The 27,234-nt window shown below is 39.1% G+C and overlaps 1 protein-coding gene across 1 annotated transcript in view; it reads left to right on the top strand.

Annotated features, from left to right (window-relative positions):
• The window catches only part of COL19A1 (collagen type XIX alpha 1 chain), a 431,222-nt gene that overhangs the window by 232,603 nt on the left and 171,385 nt on the right, over positions 1 to 27,234 (top strand). The window contains exon 15 of the mRNA XM_068984053.1: positions 5,937 to 5,990. Within this exon, the coding sequence (XP_068840154.1) occupies positions 5,937 to 5,990 (54 nt within the window). The remainder of the gene's footprint in view (positions 1 to 5,936; positions 5,991 to 27,234) is intronic.

Genomic DNA, 27,234 nt, shown 5'->3' with positions numbered 1-27,234 from the left:
GCCTAAATCAATAAATACCAACCCCAGGTTAGTAGGTGCCAAATATGCTACTGATGATCAGAGAAGAAATAACTCCAGAAAGAATAAAGGGAGGCAGCCAAAGCTAAAACAACACCCAGTTGTGGATGGGACTGGTGATAGAAGCAAGGTTCAATGCTGTAAAGAGCATTATTTCATAGGAACCTGGAATGTTAGCTCCATGAATCAAGTCAAATTGCAAGTGGCCAAACAGGAGATGGCAAGAGTGAACATCGACATTCTAGGAATTAGCAAACTAAGATGGACTGGAATGGGTGAATTTAACTCAGATGACCATTATATCTACTGCTGTGGGCAGGAATCCCTTAGAAGAAATGGAGTAGCCATCATAGTCAACAAAAGAGTCTGAAATGCAGTACTTGAACGCAGTCTCAAAAACGACAGAATGATCTGTGTTCGTTTCCAAGACAAACAATTCAGTATCATAGTAATCCAAGTCTATGCCCCGACCAGTAATGCTGAAGAAGCTAAAATTGAACAGGTCTATGAAGATCTACAAGACCTTCTAGAACTAACACCCAAAAAAGATGTCTTTTTCATTATAGGGAACTGGAATGCAAAAGTAGGAAGTCAAGAAACACCTGGAGTAACAGGCAAATTTGGCCTTCGAGTATGGAATGAAGTAGGGCAAAGGCTAATAGCGTTCTGCCAAGAGAATGCACTGGTCATAGAAAACACCCTCTTCCAACAACACAAGAGAAGACTCTACACATGGATATCACCAGATGGTTGACACCAAATTCAGATTGATTATATTCTTTGCAGCCAAAGATAGAGAAGCTCTATACAGTCAGCATAAACAAGACTGGGAGCTGACTATGGCTCAGATCATGAACTCTTTATTACCAAATTCAGACTGAAATTGAAGAAAGTGGAGTAAACCACTAGCCCATTTAGGCATGACCTAAATCAAATCCCTTATGACTATACAATGGAAGTGAGAAATTAAGGGACTAGAAATTTAAGGGACTAGATCTGACAGACAGAGTGCCTGATGAACTATGGACAAAGGTTCCTGACATTGTACAGGAGACAGGAATTAAGACTATCCCCCCCCCAAAGAAAAGCAATGCAAAAGGGTAAAATGGCTGTCTGAGGAGGCCTTACAAATAGATGTGAAAGAAGGGAACTGAAAAGCAAAGGAGAAAAGGAAAGATATGCCCATTTGAATACAGAGTTCCAAAGAATAGCAAGGAGAGAAAAGAAAGCCTTCCTGAGCAATCAATGCAAAGAAATAGAGGAAAACAATAGAATGGGAAAGACCAGAGATCTCTTCAAGAAAATTAGAGATACCAAGGGAACATTTCATGCAAAAATGGGCTCGATAAAGGACAGAAATGGTATGGACCTAACAGAAGCAGAAGATATTAAGAAGAGGTGGCAAAAATACACAGAAGGACTGTACAAAAAAGATCTTCATGACCCAGATAATCACAATGGTGTGATCACTCATCTAGAGCCAGACATCCTGGAATGTGAAGTCAAGTGGGCCTTAGGAAGCATCACTGCAAAAAAGGCTAGTGGAGGTGAAGGAATTCCAGTTGAGCTATTTCAAATCATGAAAGATGATGCTGTGAAAGTGCTGCACTCAATATGCCAGCAAATTTGGAAAACTCAGCAGTGGCCACAGGGCTGGAAAAGGCCAGTTTTCATTCCAATCCCAAAGAAAGGCAATGCAAAAGAATGCTCAAACTACTGCACAATTGTGCTCATCTCACATGCTAGTAAAGTAATGCTCAAAATTCTCCAAGCCAGGCTTCAGCAATATGTGAAGCATGAAGTTCCAGATGGTCAAGCTAGTTTTAGAAAAGGCAGAGGAACCAGAGATCAAACTGCTGACATCTGCTGAATCATTGAAAAAGCAAGAGAGTTCCAGAAACACATCTATTTCTGCTTTATTGACTATGCCAAAGCCTTTGACTGTGTGGATCACAATAAACTATGGAAAATTCTGAAAGAGATGGGAATACCAGACCACCTGACCTGCCTCTTGAGAAACCTGTATGCAGGCCAGGAAGCAACAGTTAGAACTGGACATGGAACAACAGACTGGTTCCAAATAGGAAAAGGAGTATGTCAAGGCTGTATATTGTCACCCTGCCTATTTAACTTATATGCAGAGTACATCATGAGAAACGCTGGACTGGAAGAAACACAAGCTGGAATCAAGATTGCCAGGAGAAATATCAATAACCTCAGATAATCAGATGACACCACCCTTAAGGAGAAAGTGAGCAAGGACTAAAGAGCCTCTTGATGAAAGTGAAAGAGGAGAGTGAAAAAAGTTGGCTTAAAGCTCAAACTTCAAAAAATTAAAATCACGGCATCCAGTCCCATAACTTCATGGCAAATAGATGGGGAAAGAGTGGAAACAGTGGCTGACTTTATTTTTTTGGGCTCCAAAATCACTGCAAATGGTGACTGCAGCCATGAAATTAAAAGATGTTTACTCCTTGGAAGGAAAGTTATGACCAACCTAGGAAGCATATTAAAAAGCATAGACATTACTTTGTCAACAAAGGTCTGTCTAACCAGTGGTCATGTATGGATGTGAGAGTTGGAGTATAAAAAAAGCTGAGTGCCAAAGAATTGATGCTTTTGAACTGTGGTGTTGGAGAAGACTCTTGGGAGTCCCTTGGACTGCAAGGAGATTCAACCAGTCCATCCTAAAGGAGATCAGTCCTGGGTATTCATTGGAAGGACTGATGCTGAGGCTGAAACTCCAATACTTTGGCTACCTGATGCAAAGAGCTGACTCATTTGAAAAGACCCTGATGCTGGGAAAGATTGAGGACAGGAAGAGAAGGAGACGACAGAGGATGAAATGGTTGGATGGCATCACCGACTCGGTGGACATGGGTTTGGGTGGACTCTGGGAGTTGGTGATAGACAGGGATGCCTGGCATGCTGTGGTTCATGGAGTCGCAAAGAGTTAGACACAACTGAATGACTGAACTGAAATCAATAAAACATAGGCTCTACATGTCCCTGTAACATTAATTTTTCCAAAAATAGGTAAAAGAATAAATACGTATATTTTATGAATGCTTGCTAGTTGTTCAGTCACGTCCAGCTCTTTGAGACCCCATGGATGGTAGCCCACCAGATTCCTCTGTCCATGGGATTTTTCCAGGCAAGAATACTGGAGTAGATTGCCATTTCCTTCTCCACATTTTATGAATACTTTGTGGAGGAAGACTCAGGAAGATCTGGCTAACACTGAGCATTGTTGATGGCTTGCCAGGTGGATCAACAGTAAAGAATTCACCTGCAGTGCAGGAGGCACAGGAGACATAGGTTCGAGCACTGAGTCAGGAAGATCCTATAGCATCATTTCCAGTATTTTTGCCAGGAAAATCCCATGGACAGAGGGGCCTGGCGAGCTACAGTCCATAGTGTCACAAAGACTAGAACTTGACTGAGCGATTGATCACACACACACAATCATTGGTGATACACGTAGAATTTTTTGTATAAATGCTTTTTCAAAATTAGTTACAGGAATTTATACTAAATTCTGACAATTTTAATCAAAGAAAAGCTATGAGTGAAAAATTAAAATATATTTGTGATATTTTTATTCTAAATAAAGTTGGATGGTGAAATTACCATGACATGACATTTATGAAAATTTAATTTCTATGAAAAACCAAAAAATATATATACATAGTAAATACATCCTCACAAGCACACCTGATGTTTTACTTTAAATGTAGTTATAACTTTTAAAGAAAATGGTTACATTATAAAAATGAATCCTAATTTTTAAAAATTAGATAATAATGCCTCTCCTGAAGGGATGAAGGTGAATTCAGATGTTCAAGTATGTCTTTACTAGATTTCTCATTATCCAAAGAGCTTAAGGCATTTAATATATAATAGATTAACCATACATATTCTAAAAACCCATTGAAAGTGCTGGCTTTACCCAAAAGCTTTTTTTTTTTTTTTAAACAGTGGATTGATTTCTCATTATGATTTTTTTTCAGTCATAAACAGGTGCTTGGTGTTGAATAAGACAGTGATTCTACCATTGTCCTTACAGTCTGGTGAATCATTTCCTAAATAATTACTTAAATGGAATTATGATAAATAATTTAAAGGACAAGTACAGGCACCTTAAGACTAATGCAATAGGCATTCATCTCTTTACGTGGACAATCCAGGGAGGTCAGGCTGTCTTTTCTTGAGGTCAGTTTGTGCTCTGGGGAATGGAGGGGTCTGTGTCTAGCATCACCTAGAAAGCTCTTAAAGGTGAGCAAGTAAGCAGGTTGTGAAGCAGAACGATGGAGGAGAGTAATAGATGGATCAAATCCACCTATTTGGAGGTACACCAGTTGGACTTGGGGACTGGATGTGAAAGAGAAGTGAGAGAGGCAGGTATGGAAGGCGAGTTCTAGGTTCCCAACAAGAGCTCTAGCAGGATGGTGCGTGGGTCTGCAGAGTGGGGGTGCTGGAAAAGGCCCAGTTTTGGTGGGAGGGCCCTAAATGTGGTGTCGCTGTGCTAAATTCACATGCTGGTGAGAGCAGAGTGGGTGTATCAGGCAGGCAGTTGGATGTGTGGACCTACAAGCTCAAATATAAACTGAATAAAAATTTTGGCATCATTGGCCTGGAGACTCCAAAGTCCATGGTATAATACAAGATCATGGCAGGAGAGCGGGGAGAAAATGGGCCTGAACCCTCACATTGAAAGGCATTATAGGGAAGGAGGAAGCAGCCAGAGAGACTGAGAAGCCTCCAGAGGGGTAACAACTAGCCATCAATCCCAAAGACTTTACATAGCAGTGATATCATCATTCTGGTTTTTGTGTTGAGATTTTCTGTGTAATAGTAATTATCTGTGAGAATTGGGAGATTCAGATTAGTGCACCTGGGACTTCCTGCACCTTTTGTAAAATTGAAAAAAAAAAGGGTTATTTTTTCTACCACTTGAAAGAATACTTTTCATGAGAAAGTATTAAATAATGTCTATGAGGCTAAAAATTAAGTGGTATGAATAGGTGAATGTTGAAGCTGATGTCATAACCAGGTGTTTTCTCAGAGGGAAACTACAGAGCCACTCTCAACCAAAAATGCTGTTGCATTTATAGAGTTTAAATACGTGAAGAGGCATTTTTTTCTGCCTGTAAATATTGTTACCATTAATTGATGGCAGGTTGATTAAAAAAAAAAAAAAGACATGGTTCCAATCAAATGAGAGTCATCCTTGGGAGTGATCACTGGTTAAGAATCTTCCTTTTTTTTTATCGCGTTAACTCTGAAGATAAACCAGTTAAAGGACAGTTCACCATTATTAATGTATTGTATAGTCTAAGCTTGGAAGCACTCAGATCACTTTAAAAGTTTTTGTATATATCTGTGTCTCTTTTGCTGTCTTGCATACAGGGTTATCGTTACCATCTTTCTAAATTCCATATATATGCGTTAGTATACTGTATTGGTGTTTTTCTTTCTGGCTTACTTCACTCTGTATAATTGGCTCCAGTTTCATCCACCTCATTAGAACTGATTCAAATGTATTCGTTTTAACGGCTGGGTAATACTCCATTGTGTATATGTACCACAGCTTTCTTATCCATTCATCTGCTGATGGACACCTAGGTTGCTTCCATGTCCTGGCAGGGATGGTATGGGGAGGGAGGAGGGAGGGGGGTTCATGATGGGGAACACATGTATACCTGTGGCAGATTCATGTTGATGTATGGCAAAACCAATACAATATTGTAAAGTAATTAACCTCCAATTAAAATAAATAAATTTATATTAAAATAAATAAATAAATCACAAAAAAGTTTTGGTATAATCAATAAAATTAGTATTAATTTTCACAGCATTCTTTGTAAGGCAGGCATGCTTAACGCAATCTACTAATATGTGTCCTTTTTCCCTTATAGGGCTCCCTGGGGATACAAGGCCCCCAAGGTCCACCTGGAAAAGAAGGTCAGAGGGTAAGTAAACTCAGAACAGCTGGCAGGCATACTATCTCAGAGGTTACTTATTTCTGAACACTTATAAAAATAAGTTGGAATACAGCAGGCAAATGGCCAGTGGGAAAATATCAACTATCTGAAACCTGACATTTGAGATTTTGACAGAGCTTTTACAATCCAGAAAATTCTATATATTTTCCAGATTGGCAGCACAAGTGTGGAGATACTGTTTGGGTGAAATGAATTAACTGTAATTTGATCTGGAACACGTGATCTTATTTTGGGGGTTTTGAGTTAAGCTCATCTTTGCTGATTTAAGTTTAATGAGTTATCTTTGTGGAGTTTTAGCCTGTTCATGAATTCTGGAAAGACTGTGGATATTAAGTGCATTCTTTAGCCAAATTAAATTATTGACATTGGTGACTCTCTGTAGTTAACTTTTCCTACCTTTGAGATATGTATGTATCACGTGAACACATCGTACTTGCCAAGGGAGTATAACAGTCAACTTCCAGTTCAGTTAGGCTTACTGGCTCCCAGTAAAAGGAAGCCCTGCAGTGAGACTTGGTCAGCCCTTCATGAACACTCTCTGCAGTGGGGTACCCCATTCCTGTGGCTAACTGTTATTAACTATTTTGAAATCATGCTAAAGATTACAAACATTTTATATGTGCTTTCTTATATGAGTAGTATTTTTAACTTTTGTTACCTTATAGATGAGAATTGTGTGACTCATGGAGTGTAGATGCCTTGCCTAAAGTTATAGAACTAATGAAAAATCAAGCTAGGACTTGAATTTGGGCTTTCTGACTTTGGATTTCATGTTCTCTTTTACTGTCTCAGCATATTAACCCCAGAACTCTTTCTTAGTCATTTAAATTTATTATTCCTTGTTCTGCCCCCTGGCAAATAAGTCTGTTGCCTTAGATATATGAGTCCTTCAAATATTTGAAGACCTATGGTGTTTTTACCAAGGTTTACCTTTTGTCAGATTGATAATAAAATCCACATTCTCTAAGCTCTTCCTCTTGTCTAGATTACTGACTACCTAACATGCCAACGGTCTTTCCCAGAAAACACTCATAAACCTTCTGAAGGTGTCAGTAATGGAACTGGAGGTATATATGGTATTCAGGGCAGAGTTAAGTGTGGCAAATATGCCCTGTGCTATGACCACAGGCTTCTCTTGCAACCTAAGATGAGCCAATGCTCCTGTGAATGGCATCACACTTTGTTTTTCCTAACTCCTTCTACTAGAGCAGCTCTCTTTTTTACAATTTGTTTTCCAGAGTTACAATTAAAAGTTTATTAGGAAAAAAAATGAACTAGATGACATCAAAGTTTGTTCAGTTAAAAAATTCTTTATCCAGTTCTTTTTCCCAGTGGCTATTTCAGTGAACATAATAGGGCTTAATAAGTTTGGATGATGGAAAAAACAGAAGAAAAATGTTGTGAATAATAGCTAACATTTATGGGGTACCTATTTAATTTTATTTGTTTCTCACAATAGCTCTGTGAGGTAGATTCTACTACAGTGCTCATAGGGAAACGGAGTTTGTTCAGGAGCCTGAATAGAACACATTACTATTAAGGAGATTATGTGGATATTTTAAAACTATTTACAAAGTAGTCACATTTGGGTTCTACTCTCAACACCTATGTGTATAATTATAGTTTCCTCTTTTTAGCTCTCCAGCTCACTATCCAAGAGTTCATTAATCCACCTGATCAAAGTTGTAAATAGTCTAGAGAAAAAATTGAAGATTACTTCCCTAGATCTGTGCTTTTGAGGCTGCCTTAAGCATTTTACCCACTGGAGGCAGAGGACTAGATGAAATGACCTTGTGTAGTTATGTCTAAGCTTCTTATTTTCTCAGTCATGGCCAAGATGGTTGTTCCATCTAGGACCATGTTTCCTAATTAACTTCTGTCTTCAGCGTCCAGGGTACACTTTGCTCATAGTAACTACCCCTTCATGGAAACTGACTGATCAGTTATACTCCCTAGTTAATATATAAAGAACAAAGTAATTAAGGAACACATAACGAAATATGTAAGGAACACATGCAACTCAGTAGCAAAACATGCAATAACCCAGTTTTCAACCGGACAAAGGACCTGAATAGACACTTCTCAGGAGACGACATACAAATGGCCAGTGGCTGTATGAGAAAGTGCTCAGTGTAGCTAATCATTAAGGAAAACTAATCAAGACCACAGTGAGTATCACCCCACAGTTGCTAGAATGGCCAGTATCGGAAAGACAAGAGATAAGCGTTGACAAAGTTATGGAGAAGAGGGAACCCAGGCTCCCTGCTGGTGCGAATGTAAATTGGTGTAGCCACCATGGAGAACAGTATGGAGGTTCGTCCAAAAAGTAGAACTACCTTATGAGCCACCAGTCTCACTTGTGAGTGCACGTCTAAAGGAATGAAACCAGTATTTTGAAGAAATATGCATACTCCCATGATATGGAAGCAACCTAAATATCTATTGACAGGTGAATGAATAAAGAAAATACAGTTAAACACACGCATACAGTGGAATATTATTTCAGCCTTAATAAAGAAGGAAATCTTGCCATTTGTAACAAAATGGATGAACCTGGAGGACATTATGCTAAATGAAATAAGCCAGGCATGGAAAGACAAATGCTCACTTATATGCGGAATCTGAAAATGTAAAAATCCATAGAAACAGAGAGTAGAGTGGTGATTACTATAGGATGGGGGAGAGGGGAGACGTGGATCACAGGGTACAAAGTTTTAGGTGTACAAGATGAATAAGTTCTGGGGACCTAATGTACAGCAATGAGAGTGTAATTAATACTGTGTTGTATACTTGAAATTTGATGAAAAAGTAAGTCTTAGGGGTTTCCACCACAAAGAGGTAAATATTTGTGAGCAGATGGATCTGTTAATTAGCTTGATTATTGTAACTATCTCATGATGTGTTAAGTATATCAGGTTAAGTTGTATACCTTCAATATGCACAGTTTTAATTTTCAACAATGACTCAATAAAGTAGAATGATAATAAAACTAAGAAACAGGGTTTTAACTTCAACTCCAGAAAGTAGCTTATAGTCCCTGGGTGGTTTGAGATGGAAATTTTGGAGCTAAGTGGGTGAAGGTAGGCAGAGTGTCTGACTTCCTCCCTCGGTAGCAGCAGTTTTTTTAAAAAATTTGTGTGGTAAGAACATTTAACCATGAGGTCTACTCTCTTAACAAATTTTAAGTATACAATGAAATTGTATGTATACTATCATGTAAGAATTGAATCGCCAGTCTATGTCTGACGCAGGATACAGCATGCTTGGGGCTGGTGCATGGGGATCACCCACAGAGATGTTATGGGGAGGGAGGTGGGAGGGGGTTTCATGTTTGGGAACACATGTAAGAATTAAAGATTTTAAAATTTAAAAAAAAAAAAAATACCACTGAGAAAGTGAAAAAATGAGCATAAAATGAGAGAAAATATTTGCAAATCAGATATGTGATAAAAGAAATGTATCCAGAATATACAATGAACTCATAACTCAACAATAAAAAGAAATACCCAATTTAAAAAAAATAAAAAATAAAAATAAAAATAAAAATAAAGTATAGTTGATTTGCAATGTCAGGTTAATTATTGCTGTACAGCAAAGTAACTCAGTTATATCGGCATTCCTTTTTAATATTCTTTTCCATTATGGCTTATCATAGGATATTAAATATAGTTCCCTGTGCTATAGCATAAGTGCTTGTGGTTTATCCATTCTATATATAAAAGCTTGCATCTGCTAACCCCAACCTACCTCTCTATAGCTCCCCCAACCCCCTCCCCCTTGCAACCACAAGCCTGTTCTGTATATCCCTGAGTCTGTTTCTGTTTACATTGAAACTGTACTTCCAACTTGGACTGACAAGTGGTCATTTCAAGGCACTGCCTCCTTTGTTTTAACGAAAACTTCTTCCCAGTCAGATCTTTGCCGTTCCTACAGCTGTGCAGTGGCCTTTCTGAATCACAGAGTAGGAACTGATCCTTGTCGTCATTAAATTTCACCTTCTGGGTTTTCGTTTCTAACACCATTCTGTTAGGTGTTTCCCAGTGAAATAGCTCTGCTGCTGCTGCTGCTAAGTCACTTCAGTTGTGTCCAGCTCAGTGCGACCCCATAGATGGCAGCCCACCAGGCTCCCCCATCCCTGGGATTTTCCAGGCAAGAACACTGGAGTGGGTTGCCATTTCCTTCTCCAATGCATGAAAGTGAAAAGTCAAAGTGAAGTCGCTCAGTCATGTCTGACTCTTAGTTCTACACCACCTTAAATTTTGATAAGCCTACCCTGAGTCTTCATTCGTATCACTAATGAATCCTGAGCAGGACAGGCCTGACTCCATGTAACACCTTGTCTACCGTTGATGTTCGTGTGGCATGATACAAATCATGTACAAATACATCTGACCTCTCCTTCCTTCCCACCCACATTTCTAAATCTGTCTTGTAAGATAATTATGAGAGTCTTTGTCAGACTAGCTGAAATGAAAAATATTCAAATGAGGTTCTTTAAAAATAATGATGCTTCAAATTGAAATCGTACACCCTAGCAAAGCTTACATTTCAGAAGAAGGTGAATTAACCAGTAATTCAAACTTATGTATTCTTTATGATAATTATGAAGGAACATATTCAAATTATAAAGTCCAACCACTATATTATGCAAATTTACTCCATTTATAAATATGTATAGTCCAGGTAATTTTATATTACTTTTTATTCTATCTTATCAAGAGTAACAGTGTCAGAAACTAAAGAATGTAGTAGAATTTTACAGACAATGTTAGGCAAGCTTTATTATTACTACTGCTTTTTCACAAATGCCGTATAGTTAAAGGAAGACATTTAAGTCAGGTATTATTGATGTTAGTCACATTTAAAAATGATTATTTCCAAATGTGCTCAATGATTCATTCTGCTTTTCAGTTACTTGAAGGGGAAGCACATTAAAGAAATAAGTAGTCTTAAATATTTTCATTTAGGGCCAACTTACTGCCATTATTTCTTCTCTACTCAAGAGTTAAGCCGCACACAGCTCTTTTGGACACACAAATGTACATGTCTGTGTGTGAGTATGTGTATGTACATACGCACAAACAGACGTACACACTGAAAGCTAAGACCAATAAGATTTCATTTCTCTGAAATTTGTATAGAAAACAACAGAAAAATTTAGGAATTTAACATTCTTTTCTATTAACCTATTCTCAAGCAAATCCATATTTTTTTACAGGTGTTTGATCAGGAAAGAGCTGACTATCACTAAGTTTATTGAGATGAAATATATAATATGTGCAAGTTTATGTACCTTACTCCTAGGTATAACATCTTTAAGGAAAGTAGAAGAAATCGTTGATTTGTTAGTTTTTCTCAATGATTAAAAAGAGAGTATCTTCTATTCTACAATATCAAATACAAGTGTCAAGTGGAAACATACCTTTAAAAAATTATGTTTCTATAAAGCATCATAGAAAAATGTTAATAATACTACTGTTATTTCTATTAAGGCATAAGGACTCTGACTGATAAATTGCTGTTATTTTTCTGTTTAACCCTTTGTGTAGTTTTCTATATGCACAGTAAGAACATTATTTTTTCACAAGTACCACACCAAAAATTCTGTTTAAATTTTCATTAGTTGACTTTTTCTTCTTCACTGTCTTAGAAGCTACTAAATTTCAGATTATGTGTTCATCTAATAAAACATAGTAGCAGTGTACTTCTTGTACTTAAGAGCTGCTGTTAACCTTAACAATGTTTGGTGGTGATGTATATCTGAGATTTGTGGTTTTCTGCTTTTGTTTAACCTCCTTATTTCTTCTTTGAATCTTTTATAGACCATTATTTTTTTCCCTCTGTTATCTTTTTGAAGTCCTATAAGTAAAACATTTTACTGACACCTGTTTGGGTCTAACATCTTTTATAGATTAACACAGTTTTTAAAATTCAACAAATGTTGAATATTGACCCTAAGCCTCAAACGAGGGTTTATCAGGGAGTAGTAGAGAAGGGCATGCCGGGAACACTTGTCTGGAGACCAAGGAGATGTCCAGCCGTGATGACAGAGAAGGCCCAGGAGGGTGACCAGGATGCTGCAGGGCCAGGAAGTAAGCAGAAGAGAGTTTCAGGGTGCCTAGAGGATTCAGCAGCATTAAAATGTGGAGCAAATTTGGAGGAGAGATACTGGTTAAAAGAAGAGATGACTGGAACTGGTGCCAACTGAGAGAGAAGGTTTGGTTGAATAAATGGGAGAGCACTGGAAACAAAACTTGCGAGAAAATATATGAGGGGATTAGGAGGTACATTGTGAGGAAGGAAAGGCAGCAATGGGGAATCTTGGTGGGGAGAAAAGGACAGGAACTGCATGGGAGCCCAAGGAGATGTCTTAGTGAAAAGGGGAATATTTCAGACGGCTGAGCATGTCTGTGAAAGTTTACAGGAAACACCTCAAAAGAACTGGCATTTGTACAAATTCCCTCTAACATATAGATTCCTTATGCTTCCCTGGTGGCTTAGCTGGTAAAGAATCCACCTGCAATGTGGGAGCCCTGGGTTCGATCCCTGGGTTGGGAAGATCCCCTGGAGAAGCAAATGGCTACCCACTCCAGTATTCTGGCCTGGAGAATTCCATGGACTGGATAGTCCAAGGGGTCACAAAGAGTGAGACACAACTGAGAGATTTTCACTTTTATTTTTCTTCATAAATTTTATAAAAACATAAAAAATAATTATCATTTTATGTGTCCTTGGATTTCTCCTTACAGTCACATTAAGTGCATGACTGAACAACCTCTTGGTTTGAAACAACCAGGGCCCATTGTTAGTCACTCTAGGTCTCTGAAAGAACATTTATTGGTGAATCAGCTAGGAACTGCCCCAAACACAAGATTGTTTGGCTGGACCTAGGTGACACCACACTCTTACTTTCTCTGCTGCTGGATCTCAATTTCAATCCTGAATACAGAATTTATATTTTAAATGCCATATAAGTCACCTTCTTGGAGAAGGAAATGGCAACCCACTCTAGTGTTCTTGCCTGGAGAATCCCATGGACAGAGGAGCCTGGCGGGCTACAGGCCATGGGGTCACAAAGAGTTGGACACAACTAAGGAGTAAGTCAAGGCTGTATATTGTCACCCTGCTTATTTAACTTATATGCAGAGTACATCATGAGAAACGCTGGGCTGGATGAAGCACAAGCTGGAATCAAGATTGCCGGGAGAAATATCAATAACCTCAGATATGCAGATGACACCATCCTTATGGCCGAAAGTGAAGAACTAAAGAACCTCTTGATGAGAGTGAAAGAGGAGAGTGAAAAAGTTGGCTTAAAACTCAACATTCAGAAAACGAAGATCATGGCATCTGGTCCCATCATTTCATGGCAAATATTGGGGAAACATTGGAAACAGTGACAGACTTCGCTTTTGGGGGCTCCAAAATCACGGCAGATGGTGACTGCAGCCATGAAATTAAAAGACACTTGCTCCTTGGAAGAAAATGTATGACCAACCTAGACAGCATATTCAAAAGCAGAGACATTACTCTGCCAACAAAGGTCCATCTAGTCAAAACTTTGGTTTTTTCCAGTGGTCGTGTATGGATGTGTTGTTGCTTAGTCATAGTCCTGTCTGACTCTTTTGTGACCCCATGGACTGCAGCCTGCCAGGCTCCCCTGCCCATGGGATTTTCCCAGGCAAGAATACTGGAGTTGGTTGCCATTTCTTTCTCCAGGGGAACTTCCTGACCCAGGGATTGAACCAGGTCTCTTGCATCTCCTGCACTGGCAGACAGATTCTTTATCACTGAGCCACAAGAAAAGCCCTGTATGGATGTGAGAGTTGGACTGTAAAGAAAGTTGAGCACTGAAGAATTGATGCTTTTGAACTGTGGTGTTGGAGAAGACTCTTGAGAGTCCCTTGGACTGTAAGGAGATGTAACCAGTCTATCCTAAAGGAGATCAGTCCTGGGTGTTCATTGGAAATACTGATGCTGAAGCTGAAACTCCAATACTTTGGCCACCTGATGAGAACTGACCCATTGAAAAGATCCTGATGCTGGGAAAGACTGAAGGAAGGAAGATAAGGGGACAACAGAGGATGAGATGGTTGGAAGGCATCACCAACTCAATGGACATGTGTTTGAGCAAGCTCCAGGAGTTGATGATGGACAGGGGAGCCTGGTGTGTTGTAGTCCATGGGGTTGCAGAGTCTGACACGACTGAGCAACTGAACTGAAGTGACTAAACCAAGTCATCCTCTGTCTTGCTCTCAATTTAGCTTCTCTGCCTGTGCCTGTCTGGTTTTTTTCATTTTAATCCCCTCCAGGCAGCCATCCCTTTAATTGTCTCCTTTTAACATTCTTCTGCAGATTTTACTTTTTACTCTCCCTTGAAGTGCTTGCTCCAAGCCACCTTGCAGCCTGCATCTGGGGTCAAGGTTGCTTATGTCCTAAACAGCATGGAGGATTCACCCTCCATATAAATACAAAGGGAAAGCATGTTTGTTTGTTTGTTTGTTTGTTTGTTTTGCTTGGATCCATGTATAAATATTGCACATGTTAAACTTCTGGCATTCAGATGACATGTTTTTCCACTTTCTTCCTGTGATATTTCCTGAAGATTTCTCCTTAAGGATTACCTTGAGAGTTTTGGAGAGATACCCATCTTTGAGCCTATCTGCTGTCTAGATGGGAAACTGAGCAAGTGTGTACCCTGTGCAGGCCCAGAGAGCTATGCCTCTTTCCCCTAATGGCTTCTGTGAATGTGCAAAACTGACATGAGGCACAGAGGATGGAATCCATCAAATCTCCACATGTTCCAGCACTCCTGTTTGCAGGGCTCCATAGACAACTTTGGGGAACTGTTACTGTTGTTCCAGTACCTAATATTGCCAGCTTTGCCTTTACTTGACTCTTTCCAGAAATTCACCTTCCTGGAGAAGGAAATGGCAACCCACTCCAGTGTTCTTGCCTAGAGAATCCCAGGGACAGAGGAGTCTGGTGGGCTGCCGTCTATGGGGTCGCACAGAGTCGGACATGACTGAAGCGCCTTAGCAGCAGCAGCAGTTATCCACAGTTTACCTACAAGACTATCAAAATTAACACTTATAAAAGGTCAATAATTGAGAAAACATTTATCAAGTTAATTAATATTGGTAAGAAAATATACTGTGATATGAATTCTACAATATAATAAATCATATGTTGGTTTATTTTGTTTTTTAATTGAAATGTAGTTGGTATTATATCTGTTTCCGTTATACGGTGTGGTAATTTGACATTTTAATAGCTCATACTCCATTTAAGTTATTACAAAATAAAGGCTGTATTCCCCTGTACTGTACAATATATCCTTGTTGCTTATTATTTTATTCATTATAGCTTGTATCCCTTAATCCTATATCCCAGTTTTGGGATTCCTCCCATCCTTCTCCTCACTGGTAACCATTAGTTTTTTCTCTATACCTGTGAATCTGTTTCTGTTTTGTTATATTCATTTGTTTCTTTTATATTTTAGATTCTGCATATAAGGGATAACATACAATATTTGGTTTTCTCTGTACTATTGATTTCACTAGGCATAATACTCTTCAACTACATTGCTGAAAATGGCAGAATTAAATTCATTTTATGGTTATAAATTCCAATTTATGTGTGTAATTTATATCACATCTTCTTTATCTATTCATCTGTTGATGGACAGTTAGGTTGCTTCCATATCTTAGCCATTATAAATAATCCTGCTCTGAACATCGCAGTGCATGTATCTTTTCAAATTAGTGTTTTCATTTTCTTTAACTATATATCCAGGAGTGAAATTGTGAGATCATATGGTAGTTCTGTTTTTAGTTTTTTGAGGAACCTCAATACTGTTTTCCACAGTAACTGAACCAATTTACCTACCCACCATCAGTAGATAAGGCTTCCATTTCCTCTGCATTTTGCCAGCATTTGTTATTTTTTGTCTTTTTGATGATAGCTCTTCTAACAGGTGTGAGGTGATATTTCTTTAATTTTGCCTTTCTGTGATGATTACATCTTTGCATGTGCCTATTTGCCAACTCTATGTCTTCTTTGGAAAAATATCTATTCAGGTCTTCTGCCCATTTTTAAATTGGATTTTGAGGGGTTTTTGACATTTATTTGCATGAGCTGTATATTTATTTTGGATATTAACCTGTTTCAGTCATATTATTTGCAAATATTTTCTCCATTCAGTAGGCTGCACTTTTGTTTTGTCAATGGTTTTCCCTGATGTGCACAAGCTTTTAAGTTTAATTAGGTCACATTTTATTTTTGTATTTGTTTCCTTTCCTTAGGAGACAGACCAAAAAATATATATTGCTATATTATATAAAAGAGTATTCTCCTGTTCTCTTCTAGAAGTTTTATGGTCTTCAGGCCTGAAGACTTACAATTAGATCTTTAATACATTTTGAGTTTATTTTTGTGTACTGCATAAGAATGTGTTCTGTGGCATTTTTTACATGTAGATGTTCAGTTTTCCCCACAATCCTTACTGAAAAGACAATCTTTTCTCCACTGCATAGTCTTGCCTCCTTTGTCATTGAATAATTGACCACAGGGGTGTAGGTTTATTTCTGGGCTGTCTATTCTGTTCTATTGATCTATGTGTATGTTTTTGTACCAATACCATGCTGTTTTGATGACTGAAGCTTTGCAGTATAGTGTGAAGTCAGGGAGCATAGTAACTCCAGGTTTGTACTTTTTTCTCAAAAGTGCTATAACAATTAAGGGTCTTTTGTGGGTCCATGTAAATTTTAGGGTTATCTGTTCTCTGGATGAAAATGAAAGAGGATAGTGAAAAAGCTGGCTTAAAGCTCAACATTCAGAAAATGGAGATCATGCCATCCGGTCCCATCACTTCATAGGAAATAGATGTGGAAACAGAGGAAACAGTGTCAGAATTTATTTTTTGGGGCTCCAAAATCACTGCAGATGGTGACTGTAGCCATGAAATTAAAAGATGCTTACTCCTTGGAAGGAAAGTTATGACCAACCTAGATAGCATATTCAAATCACAGACATTACTTTGCCAACAAAGGTCGGTCTAGTCAAGGCTATGTTTTTTCCTGTGGTCATGTATGGATGTGAAAGTTGGACTGTGAAGAAGGCTGAGCGCTGAAGAATTGATGCTTTTGAACTGTGGTGTTGGAGAAGACTCTTGAGAGTCCCTTGGACTGCAAGGAGATCCAACCAGTCCATTCTGAAGGAGATCAGCCCTGGGATATCTTTGGAAGGAATGATGCTAAAGCTGAAACTCCAGTACTTTGGCCACCTCATGGGAAGAGTTGACTCATTGGAAAAGACTCTGTTGCTGGGAGGGATTTGGGGCAGGAGGAGAAGGGGACGACAGAGGATGAGATGGCTGGATGGCATCACTGACTCGATGGACGTGAGTCTGAGTGAACTCCGGGAGTTGGTGATGGACAGGGAGGCCTGGCGTGCTGCAATTCATGGGGTCTCAAAGAGTCGGACACAACTGAGCAACTAAACTGAACTGTTCTACTTCTGTGAAAAATATCATGGATATTTTGATAGGGATTATATTAAATCTGTAGATTTTGGAGATAGTATCAACATTTTAACAATATTAACTCTTCCAATTAAAGAACATGAAATACCTTTCCATTTCTTGGTATCATTTTCTGCATCTATTCAGAGCATCATGTGATTTTATTCTTCAGTTTGTTAATACAGTGTGTCACATTGACTGATTTGTGAGTATTGAGCTATGACTGCCTCACTGGAATAAATCACACTTCAGCATAGTGTATGATTCTTTTTTAATATTTTGTGGAATTGATTTGCTAATGTTTTATTGAGAATTTTTTACATTTATATTTATCACAGATATTGACATGTGATTGTTTTTTGTAATGTCTTTGTCTGGTTTTGATACCAGAGTAATCCTGGGCTCATAGAATGAATCTGGGAGTGTTCCCTCCTCTCCAGTTTTCACAATAGTGGAAGGAGATAGCTATTACCTCCTCTTTGTATGTTTGGTAGAATGCTCCTGTGAAGCCATCCAGTCCTGGACTTTTGTTTGCTGGGAGTTTTTTTTTATTACAAATTCAGTTTTACTACTAATAATCAGTCTGTGCAGGCGACCTGGGTTTGATCATTGAGTCAGGAAGATCCCCTGGAGGAGGGCATGGCAACTTACTCCAGTATTCTTGCCTGAAGAATCTCATGGACAGAGGAGCCTGGGGTCCATAGGGTCGCAGAGAGTAGGACATGACTGACGCGACTTAACACTCAGTGATCAGTCTATTCATATTGTCTATTTCTTTCTTATTCAGTTTTTGAAGGTTGTATTTTTCTAGAAATTTGTCCATTTGCTCTAAGTTGTCCAATTTTCTGGTACATAACTTTATAGTATTCTCAAGACTTTTTGTGTCTCTATGATATCAGCTGTTTTTCTCTTTTTTTATTTATTTCATTTGAGTCTTTTCTTTTTTATGAACCTGGTTAAAGTTTTATCAATTTTGCTTATCTTTTAAAAAAAAGTGGTTCTTGGCTTCATAGATCTTTTCTGTTGACTGTTGGTTTCTATTTTACTTATTTCCTCTTTGGTCTTTGTTCTTTCCAGCTTTCTACTGACTCTGGGTTCTGTTTGTTCTTTTCCTAATTCCTTTAAATAGTGGATTAGGTTATTTGAGACTTTTCCTATTTATTGAAGTAGACCTGGATTGCATCCCATAGATTTTGGAATCTTGTGTTTCCATTTTCATTTCCCTTAAGGTTTTTTCCTATTTTCTCTTTTATTTCTTCATTGACCAATTGGTTTTTTTACTAGCATGTTGTTTATTCTCTACTTGTTTGTATTCCTCCCATTTTGCTTCCTGTAATTGATTTCTAGTTTCATACCATTGTGGTTGCAAAATTATGCTAGTTATCATTTCTATGCTTTCAATTTATTTAGATTTGTTTTACAGCCTTGCATGTGATCCATCCTAGAGAAGTCTCATGTGCTGTTGAGAAGAATGTTTGCTCATCTGCTTTTGGATAAAATGTCCTCTAGATATCTATAAACCCATTTGGTCTATTGTGGACCAAGGCTGCCATGTTGGTTTTCTGTCTGGATGAGCTGCCTATTGATATAAGTAGGCTATTAAGGTCCTCTACTATTACTGTGTTTTTGTCAGTTTCTTCCTTTTATGTCTGTTAATATTTGCTTTATATATTTAGTGCCCCTGTTTTGGTTGCTTATTTATTAACAAGTGATATCCTCTTCTTGTATTGATCCCCTTATCATTATACAATGTCCTTGTTGTCTTTCATTGTAGACTTTGCTCTAAAGTCTATTTTATCTGAGTGAATATTGGTATCCTTGCTTTCTTGTCATTTCTACTTGCATGAAATATCTTCTCCCATCTCCTCATTTTCAGTCTATATACTTTTAGCTCTGAAGTAAGTCTCTTGTAAGCACCATATAGATGGGTCTTGTTTCCAATCTAACCAGCCACCCTATGTCTTTATTGGAGTATTTAGTGCATTGACAGTTAAAGTGACTATTGATAGGTATGTACTTATTGCCATTCTGTTATTTGTTTTCTCATTGTTTTGTCATTTTCTCTGTTCTTTTCTTCTTCCTCTGGTTTGATAATTGCCTTTAGTGGTAGCCTGTGTTCCAAGTTTTTGTGTGTCTATTGTATGTTCCTTTTTGTTTGTCTGTTTCATGGAGTTTTCAACCCTTGGTCTTACCTTAGAGGGAAAGGAAAGGTAGAGACGATCCTTCCCAAGCTTCACTTACTGTGGGCAGTGTCTTTCAGCGTTTTCCCCTGAGATTCCTCACCTTGTGTCTTCCCTGGGGGACTGGAGGGCAAGGAGGCCAGAGATGATGCTCCCTAAACTTAGCTAGCTGTGGACATCTCCTTCCAGCTAGTTTCAAAGAATGTCTCACCCAGGTTAGAGATGATGAAAAGCCCCTTAGTCCACACCTCGTGGGCTTCCCTTGCACTTTCCTTCCCATCCCAGTTCTCTGTAGGATCTGAGAGTGGGATGGCAGGCATGCCAGGGCACTGGGATTTGCCTCCCTGGAACTATAGCAGGTGCAGACAGAGACAGTGGTGGAGGACTCAGCCCTGACATGGATTGTGGGGTGCAGGCCATGGGGTTCAGGGTGCAGGTATATGGTAGGTTCTTGATTTGTGGTCACTGTGAGGTTTACATATGTTGACCTATAACTATATCTATGTATTTTTAACTGATAATCATTTAAGTTTAAACATATTCTCAAAGACATTTTTTAATTCTCCTTTCTCATTTTTTACTTCTCTTTCCCATGTTTGTGTTAGTTACAGTTGACTTTAAAGCTTTTGTCTTTTAATCCTCATACTTGCCTCCTTAAGAGCTGATCCATGTGTTCACTATTCCTTCAGTCATATCTGACTCTTTGTAACCCCATGGGCTGTAGCCCACCAGGTTCCTTTGTCCATGGAATTCTCCAGGCAAGAGTACTGGTATGGGTTGCCCTTTCCTTCTCTAGGGGATCTTCCTGACCCAGGGATCGAACCTGGGTCTCCCACATCACAGGCAGATTCTTTACCATCTGAGTCACCAGGGAAGCCATAGCATTCACCATATATTTGTCTCTACTAGTGGGCGTTTCCCTCTCTTCCTAATTCTTACTTCTTGTTATAGTCTTTTCCACTTAAAGAAGATCTTTTAACATTTCTTGTAGAGTCAGTTTAGTTTTGATGAAATTTTTTTTAGTGTTTTGCTCATCTTAGAAGTTTATCTCTCCTTTAATTCTGAATTTTCCTTTAATTCAGTCCATGGGGTTTCAAAGAGTCAGAAATGACTGAACGACTGACCAAAAACAAAATTCTGAATGATAACCTTGCTGGGTAGGCTTTTAGATTGTAGATTTTTCCCTTTAAAATCTTCAAATATATCATGCCACTCCCTTCTGGTTGGAAAGTTTCTGAAGAAAAATCAGCTGATAGTCTTAAGATTGCTCCCCATGACTCTTTTTCTCTTTCTTGTTGCCTTTGAAGTTCTATTTATCCATAACTTTTGCCATTTTAATTGTATAGATTGGTGTGAGTCTCTGGCTTCATCCTGTTTGTGCCTCTCTGTGCTTCCCATATCTAAAAACTCTCTTTCCTTTTTTCATCTTTGGGAATTTTTTAGTCATCATGTCAGCAAATATATTTTTGACCCCTTTTTCTCTCCCTTTTTTCCTTCTGGGACCCCTATATTGTCAATGTTAGTATGCTTGATATTGTTACATAGATCTTTTAAACTGCGCTTTTTAAAATATATGTCTCTTTTTGCTCTTCTATTTGAGTGATCTTCATTATTCTGTCTTCCAGATCAGTTATGTGATTTTCCTTATCACTTAGTCTGTTATTCATTCCTTCTAGTGTGTTTTTCATTCAGTTATTGAATTATTTACTTCTGTCTGATTATTGTATTTTCTAGTTCCTTGTTGGAATTATTACTGTGTTCAATTATTATTTTCTCTAATTTAGTTAGCATTTTTATTGCTAATGTTTTGATTTCTTTATCTGGTAAGTTTTTATTTCTGTTTCATTATATATATGTACATATATATATATATATATATATATATATACATATATATATGGGGTTTTATCTTCCTCTCTCAATTGAGACAAATCCCTGTAGTTCTCATTTTGTCTGTCTCTATGAAATTAGGTGAAACTATTGCCTATGATGGTCTTGGGGAAATGTCCTTATGTGAGAGTGTCCCTGTGTAGTCTGCATGTACCCTGTGACTTTGGTGGGATTGCTGGATTGATGTGAACAAAAGCTGTATCTTGCTTCAGGGTATGATGACAGTCATTAGCTTAATAGGAGGAGAGGCTTTGGATGGTGGGGCTGGAGTCAGAACCAGGTTTGAACCTGTGTTTTCCCTCTGCTCAGTGATCTTCACTACCCTATCGGGGGTGGAGTCAGGTCTCAAGTTGCTATAGCAGGAACCTTGAGGTTTAGGTCCCTTCCAGTGTGCGTTGTCTCCACTCCCAAGCACCAACAGCCTCACCCCAGAGGGAGCTGTGCTGGAAAAAGAGAAGGGGTGGGTACTCAGCATGGGTCAGGGTGGGGTCCGTGGTGGGCCCCCATGGTCCAAGACGCACTTGACTTCACCATCAACTGGTTCACATAATAAGATATGATTAAATATTTGTGAGATTTCTTAATAGTATTTTGGAATTCTTGTCCATTAGATGTTCTTCAAGATATAGAATAAGGATTTTAGAGAACTTTGAAAAAGACTGCAAAGAATGACATTGGTAAAATTTGTACTTCACAATTTTCTCCTAGTATCCTGCCACCCAGGTGTTCCTGCTCACTATAGCTTGATTTCCCCCAAAACTGCCTCAAATATAGTTGTTGTAGCAATGGAGTAAGGCAGAAAGAAGAAAAAGAGGCTAATATATGTTGATGTCAAACAAATATCTCCAAAGGAATAGTTATATGACCTGGAAAGGAATCCTCCACTTTTGCTCACACTTGGACTGGAATGAAAGATAAATTGAAGGAACAAAATCTTGCGAGACAGTGTCTAGCTCAGTCTAATTAGAATCAGGTGGAAAAGAGAGACACAGCAGAGATGTAACCCTGACTTTGTGAGACCAGGCAACCCCTTAGATAAAGTTAAAGATCATATTTGTTAATGACGGTGAGCCTGTGGTCCACTGTGGTGAACTTCACTCTAATTAGGGAGTCTCTGCAGTGCCCTTGAAGCACAAGACCCAAAGTGCCCTAGAAAGGTTGCAACAAGAATTATATTGTAATCAGTGGTTTTGTTCCAATGATTCTTGTATAGATCATTAAACAACCAGCTTAGGTTCTTATTTATTTAACCGAAGGGTCAGATGACACTATTGATTGTAGCAGCATGCCTTTATAAGATGTCTCTGTTATTTGGATTGGTAAAGAGGAAAGGTTTCATGTATTCCCAATAGGATCTTGACCCAGAATGGCTTATTTATTTATGTGAGTGTGCCCAAGAGCTGGTCTCTGCTGTGGAAGAAGACCACTATCTCAAAGGGACTCCTCCAAACTGGAGGCACTCAGACCCTGAGGCATAGAAAAGCTAGGAGCCATTTCAGATAAATAGATTGGGGAGTGCATTTCACAGACATTAAATGGTCACATTTTAGAGCTACAAGGCAAGTGGTTGTGTCATTCCAATCCACCAATAAAGGAAACTGAGGGTAGGAAATATTTGGCAGTTTTACAAGGCTGCAGGACTATTTATCTCATTATCCTGTATGATAAGAAGTACCCACTGTCTGTTTTGTGGCCTCATGCCAAAATCCAGATTTGCATGTTGAGAATTTAACCAAAGCCACATTATTTCTCTTGATGAAAGTGAAAGAGGAGAGTGAAAAAGTTGGCTTCAAGTTCAACATTCACAAAACTAAGATCATAGCATCCAGTCCCATCACTTCATGGCAAATAGATGGGGAAACAGTGGAAACAGTGGCTGACTTTATTTTTCTGGGCTCCAAAATCACTGCAGATGGTGACTGAAACCACGAAATTAAAAAACACTTACTCCTTGCAAGGAAAGTTATGAACAACCTAGATAGCATATTAAAAAGCAGAGACATTACTTTGCCAACAAAGGTCCGTCTAGTTAAGGCTATGGTTTTTCCAGTGGTCATGTATGGATGTGAGAGTTGGACTATAAAGAAAGCAGAGTGCCAAAGAATGGATGCTTCTGAAATGTGATGTTGGGGAAGACTCTTGAGAGTCCCTTGGATAGCCAAGAGATCCAACCAGTCCATCCTAAAGGAGATCAGTTCTGGGTGTTCATTGAAGAGACAGATGTTGAAGCTGAAACTTTGGCCACCTGATGTGGAGAGCTGACTCATTTGAAAAGACCCTGATGCTGGGAAAGATTGAGGACAGGAGGAGAAGGAGATGACAGAAGATAAGATGGTTGGATGGCATCACCAACACAATGGACATGAGTTTGAGTGAACTGCAGGAGTTGGTGATGGACAGGGAGGCCTGGCGTGCTGCAATTCATAGGGTCACAAAGAGTCGGACACGACTGAACAACTGAACCGAACTGAACTGAACATTATTTCTCTAATTAAGGCCACAGATCCAAAGGGACAAATGTGAATAGGTACAATTGGTCCTTTTGTGATCTCCATGCAAACGGTGTAAAGCCTGCACTTTCGGCCCCAAACCCTGCTTATCCTGCACCAAGAGCTGGGACAGCACTGCCTGGCCAGCAAGGGGGTGGGGTAGGGAGATTAGGGTGGAAATCAGAGCATCTCTTTTTCCAGCTGTAGGACTGGATTAATTTGTGACTTCAGGCAAATCACTCAAGATTCTAATCTAGTTCATCATGGTCTAGCCCTCAGGTAGATTATAGGATTAAGCTGGAAGTACTGAGTGAATTCTGGTGACCTGTGGCTCAGAGGTTAAAGCATCTGCCCCCAGTGCAGGAGACCTGGGTTCGATCCCTGGGTCAGGAAGACCCCCTGGAGAAGGAAATGGTAACCCACTCCAGTATTCTTGCCTGGAGAGTCCCATGGACAGAGACACCTGGTAGGCTACAGTCCACGGTGTTGCAGAGTCAAACACGACTGAGCGACTTCACTTTTCACTTTCACTTTGTGTTCTATGAAAGTGACTCTTTGCGACTCCATGCACTGTAGCCTACCAGGCTCCTCCATCCATGGAATTTTCCAAGCAAGAGCACTGGAGTGGATTGCCATTTCCTTCTCCAGGGGATCTTCCCTACCCAGAGATCAAACCCAGGTCTCCCACATTACAGGCAGACGCTTTACCATCTGAGCTACCAGGGAAGCCCCATGTTCTATGAAGGAGTCTTATAAATATTGCCTGCTCAGCTACAGAAACACTCAAAGAGAATGGAAAAGAAGGAGGCACTTTCTGCCAGGGTAGTGACATGCTAGGGCTTGTGTGTACATCAGTATCTTTTTTCAGAGCATCATGCTGAACCCCTTAGTAGCTCTTTATCACTCTTTGTTGGCACAGTGGTAAAGAATCTGCCTGCCAGTGCAGGAGATGCAAGAAACATGATTTCCATCCCTGGGTTGGGAAGATCCCCTTGATAGGAAATGGAAAGTGGGAATTAGGAAATGGCAACCAGCTCCAGTATTCTTGCCTGGAAAATTCCATAGGCAGAGGTATGGTGGGCTACAGTACATAGGGTTGTAAAGAGTCGGGCATGACTGAGCAACCAAGCTCACGCACATTAAATTAGTTTGGGAAATATAAACATACATGTTTTCAAAAATGCAAAACATTTGGAACATGAAAGATTTTTATGGCCTAATGACTTGAAAACCAGCAAATTATGTTTCTTTCTAATAAGCCTCACAAGGCTCTGACTTTGTAAAATTCCATAGTATCTTGAGATACTTAGGTGTTAGTACAGAATTCTCACAGCAAATTTAACTTTCTAGCTCTTTAGTCTTTTGAGTATGTTACATTTCAATTCTCAGAGGAGAATAGAGCCATAGCAAAATAAATATGGTATAACAATTCTAAGAAAAGTTAGAAATTTCTCTTTTATGGATTGCAAATTTGAAATTATATTCAGAATAGCCCTTGAATTCCACGAAAATAGCTTAGAACCACTTTTCCTAATTTTCCTTTAAAAGTGGTAAACTTTTAATTGGATTTTCTCATGAGTTGTTGGAGAAGGCAATGGCAACCCACTCCAGTACTCTTGCCTGGAAAATCCCTTGGACGGAAGAGCCTGGTAGGCTGCAGTCCATGGGGTCGCTAAGAGTCAGACATGACTGAGAGACTTCACTTTCACTTTCCACTTTCATGCATTGGAGAAGGCAATGGCAACCCACTCCAGTGTTCTTGTCTGGAGAATCCCAGGGATGGGGGACACTGGTGGGCTGCCATCTATGGGGTTGCACAGAGTCAGACATGACTGAAACGACTTAGCAGCAGCAGCTACAGCAGCAGCATGAATCTTTATAGATACATTTGACACACATTTGAGACTTTTTAATATGTTCAACAGAAGCATATGCTTACATGTATGTATGTGTGAGTGTTATCTGTGTGCTTTTCAATTTCATAAGTGTATGCATGTGCTCAGACCACTACACTATGTTCCTTGTCACTTGTGGTACTAAAGTCTCTAAATAGTGGCATACATTGAATGCTAGCAAGAATTGTTACTTGTATTTGTATTGTCAGAGATGTTAGCATTGTGTCCATGGAATAATGAAAGAGTATCTGAAAGTATATTTCATGTCTTGAATGCACATAAAATTTCTATACATTCAATAGTAATAATAATACATTTTAATTCAATAATAGTAATGTCTTATTAAAATTAACCCTGAAAATACAATGAGAAGACCTAAACACCATTGAAGGAAACACTCACACTCCTCCGCAGTACTGAAGTTTCTGCCATTTCAGCTCCCCACTGGCTACCCACTCCAGTATTCTTGGGCTTCCCTGGTGGCTCAGGCAGTAAAGAATCCACCCACAATGCAGGAGGCCTGGGTTTGGTCCCTGGGTTGGGAAGATACCCTGGAGGAAGGCATGGCAACCCACTCCAGCATTCTTGCCTGGAGAATCCCCATGGACAGAGGAGCCTGGCAGGCTATAGTTCATGGGGTTGCAAAGAGTTGGACATTACTGAAGCAACTTAGCACAGCACATATTTAAGAGTGAGTGTGCAGGTAAATGAGAGAGTTAAAAAGTATAGATAAATAGAAATAGAGAAAAGTTTTGAAGCAGGATGGATGTGGTCACCTGATGGGAAATGCTTTTGAGGCATGAAGGAAGATGAGGGCTAAGGAAATGCCACTGGTGACCTTGGATGAGGCTGGTCTCTAAGAGTAACTGTGCTGTGCATGGGTAGGCATGACTTTTCACGCCTTGGGAAAAGGTCTTGGGAGTGTAGTACGTATTGAAGAAGGGAGTATGGACTGAAAAAAACACATACAACCTAAAAGTTGTGAGTTGTGTTTTCTTTGGGTGCCTTAAAACATAAGAACTCTATATGAGGACTATACCCTGGGAGACAGCCTCTCAGACAACTCTGAGGAACTGTTCCAAGAGATAAGGGAGGAACCAGGATATATAGGAGTTTTGGCTGAAAAAAATTAAAATGTAGTCAAATGTCAAAATATTACTGCTAATTACAAAGAACAGACGTCTAAAGTTAATTGGTTTTACTGCTTTTCTATGTATGGGATGATGCAAGAATCTA

The sequence above is a fragment of the Capricornis sumatraensis genome, chromosome 11, assembly GCF_032405125.1.
Source record: "Capricornis sumatraensis isolate serow.1 chromosome 11, serow.2, whole genome shotgun sequence".
Classification (NCBI taxonomy): domain Eukaryota; kingdom Metazoa; phylum Chordata; class Mammalia; order Artiodactyla; family Bovidae; genus Capricornis; species Capricornis sumatraensis.
The sequence above is the reverse complement of the archived record's forward strand: the minus strand, read 5'-3'. Positions and strand labels throughout refer to the sequence as shown.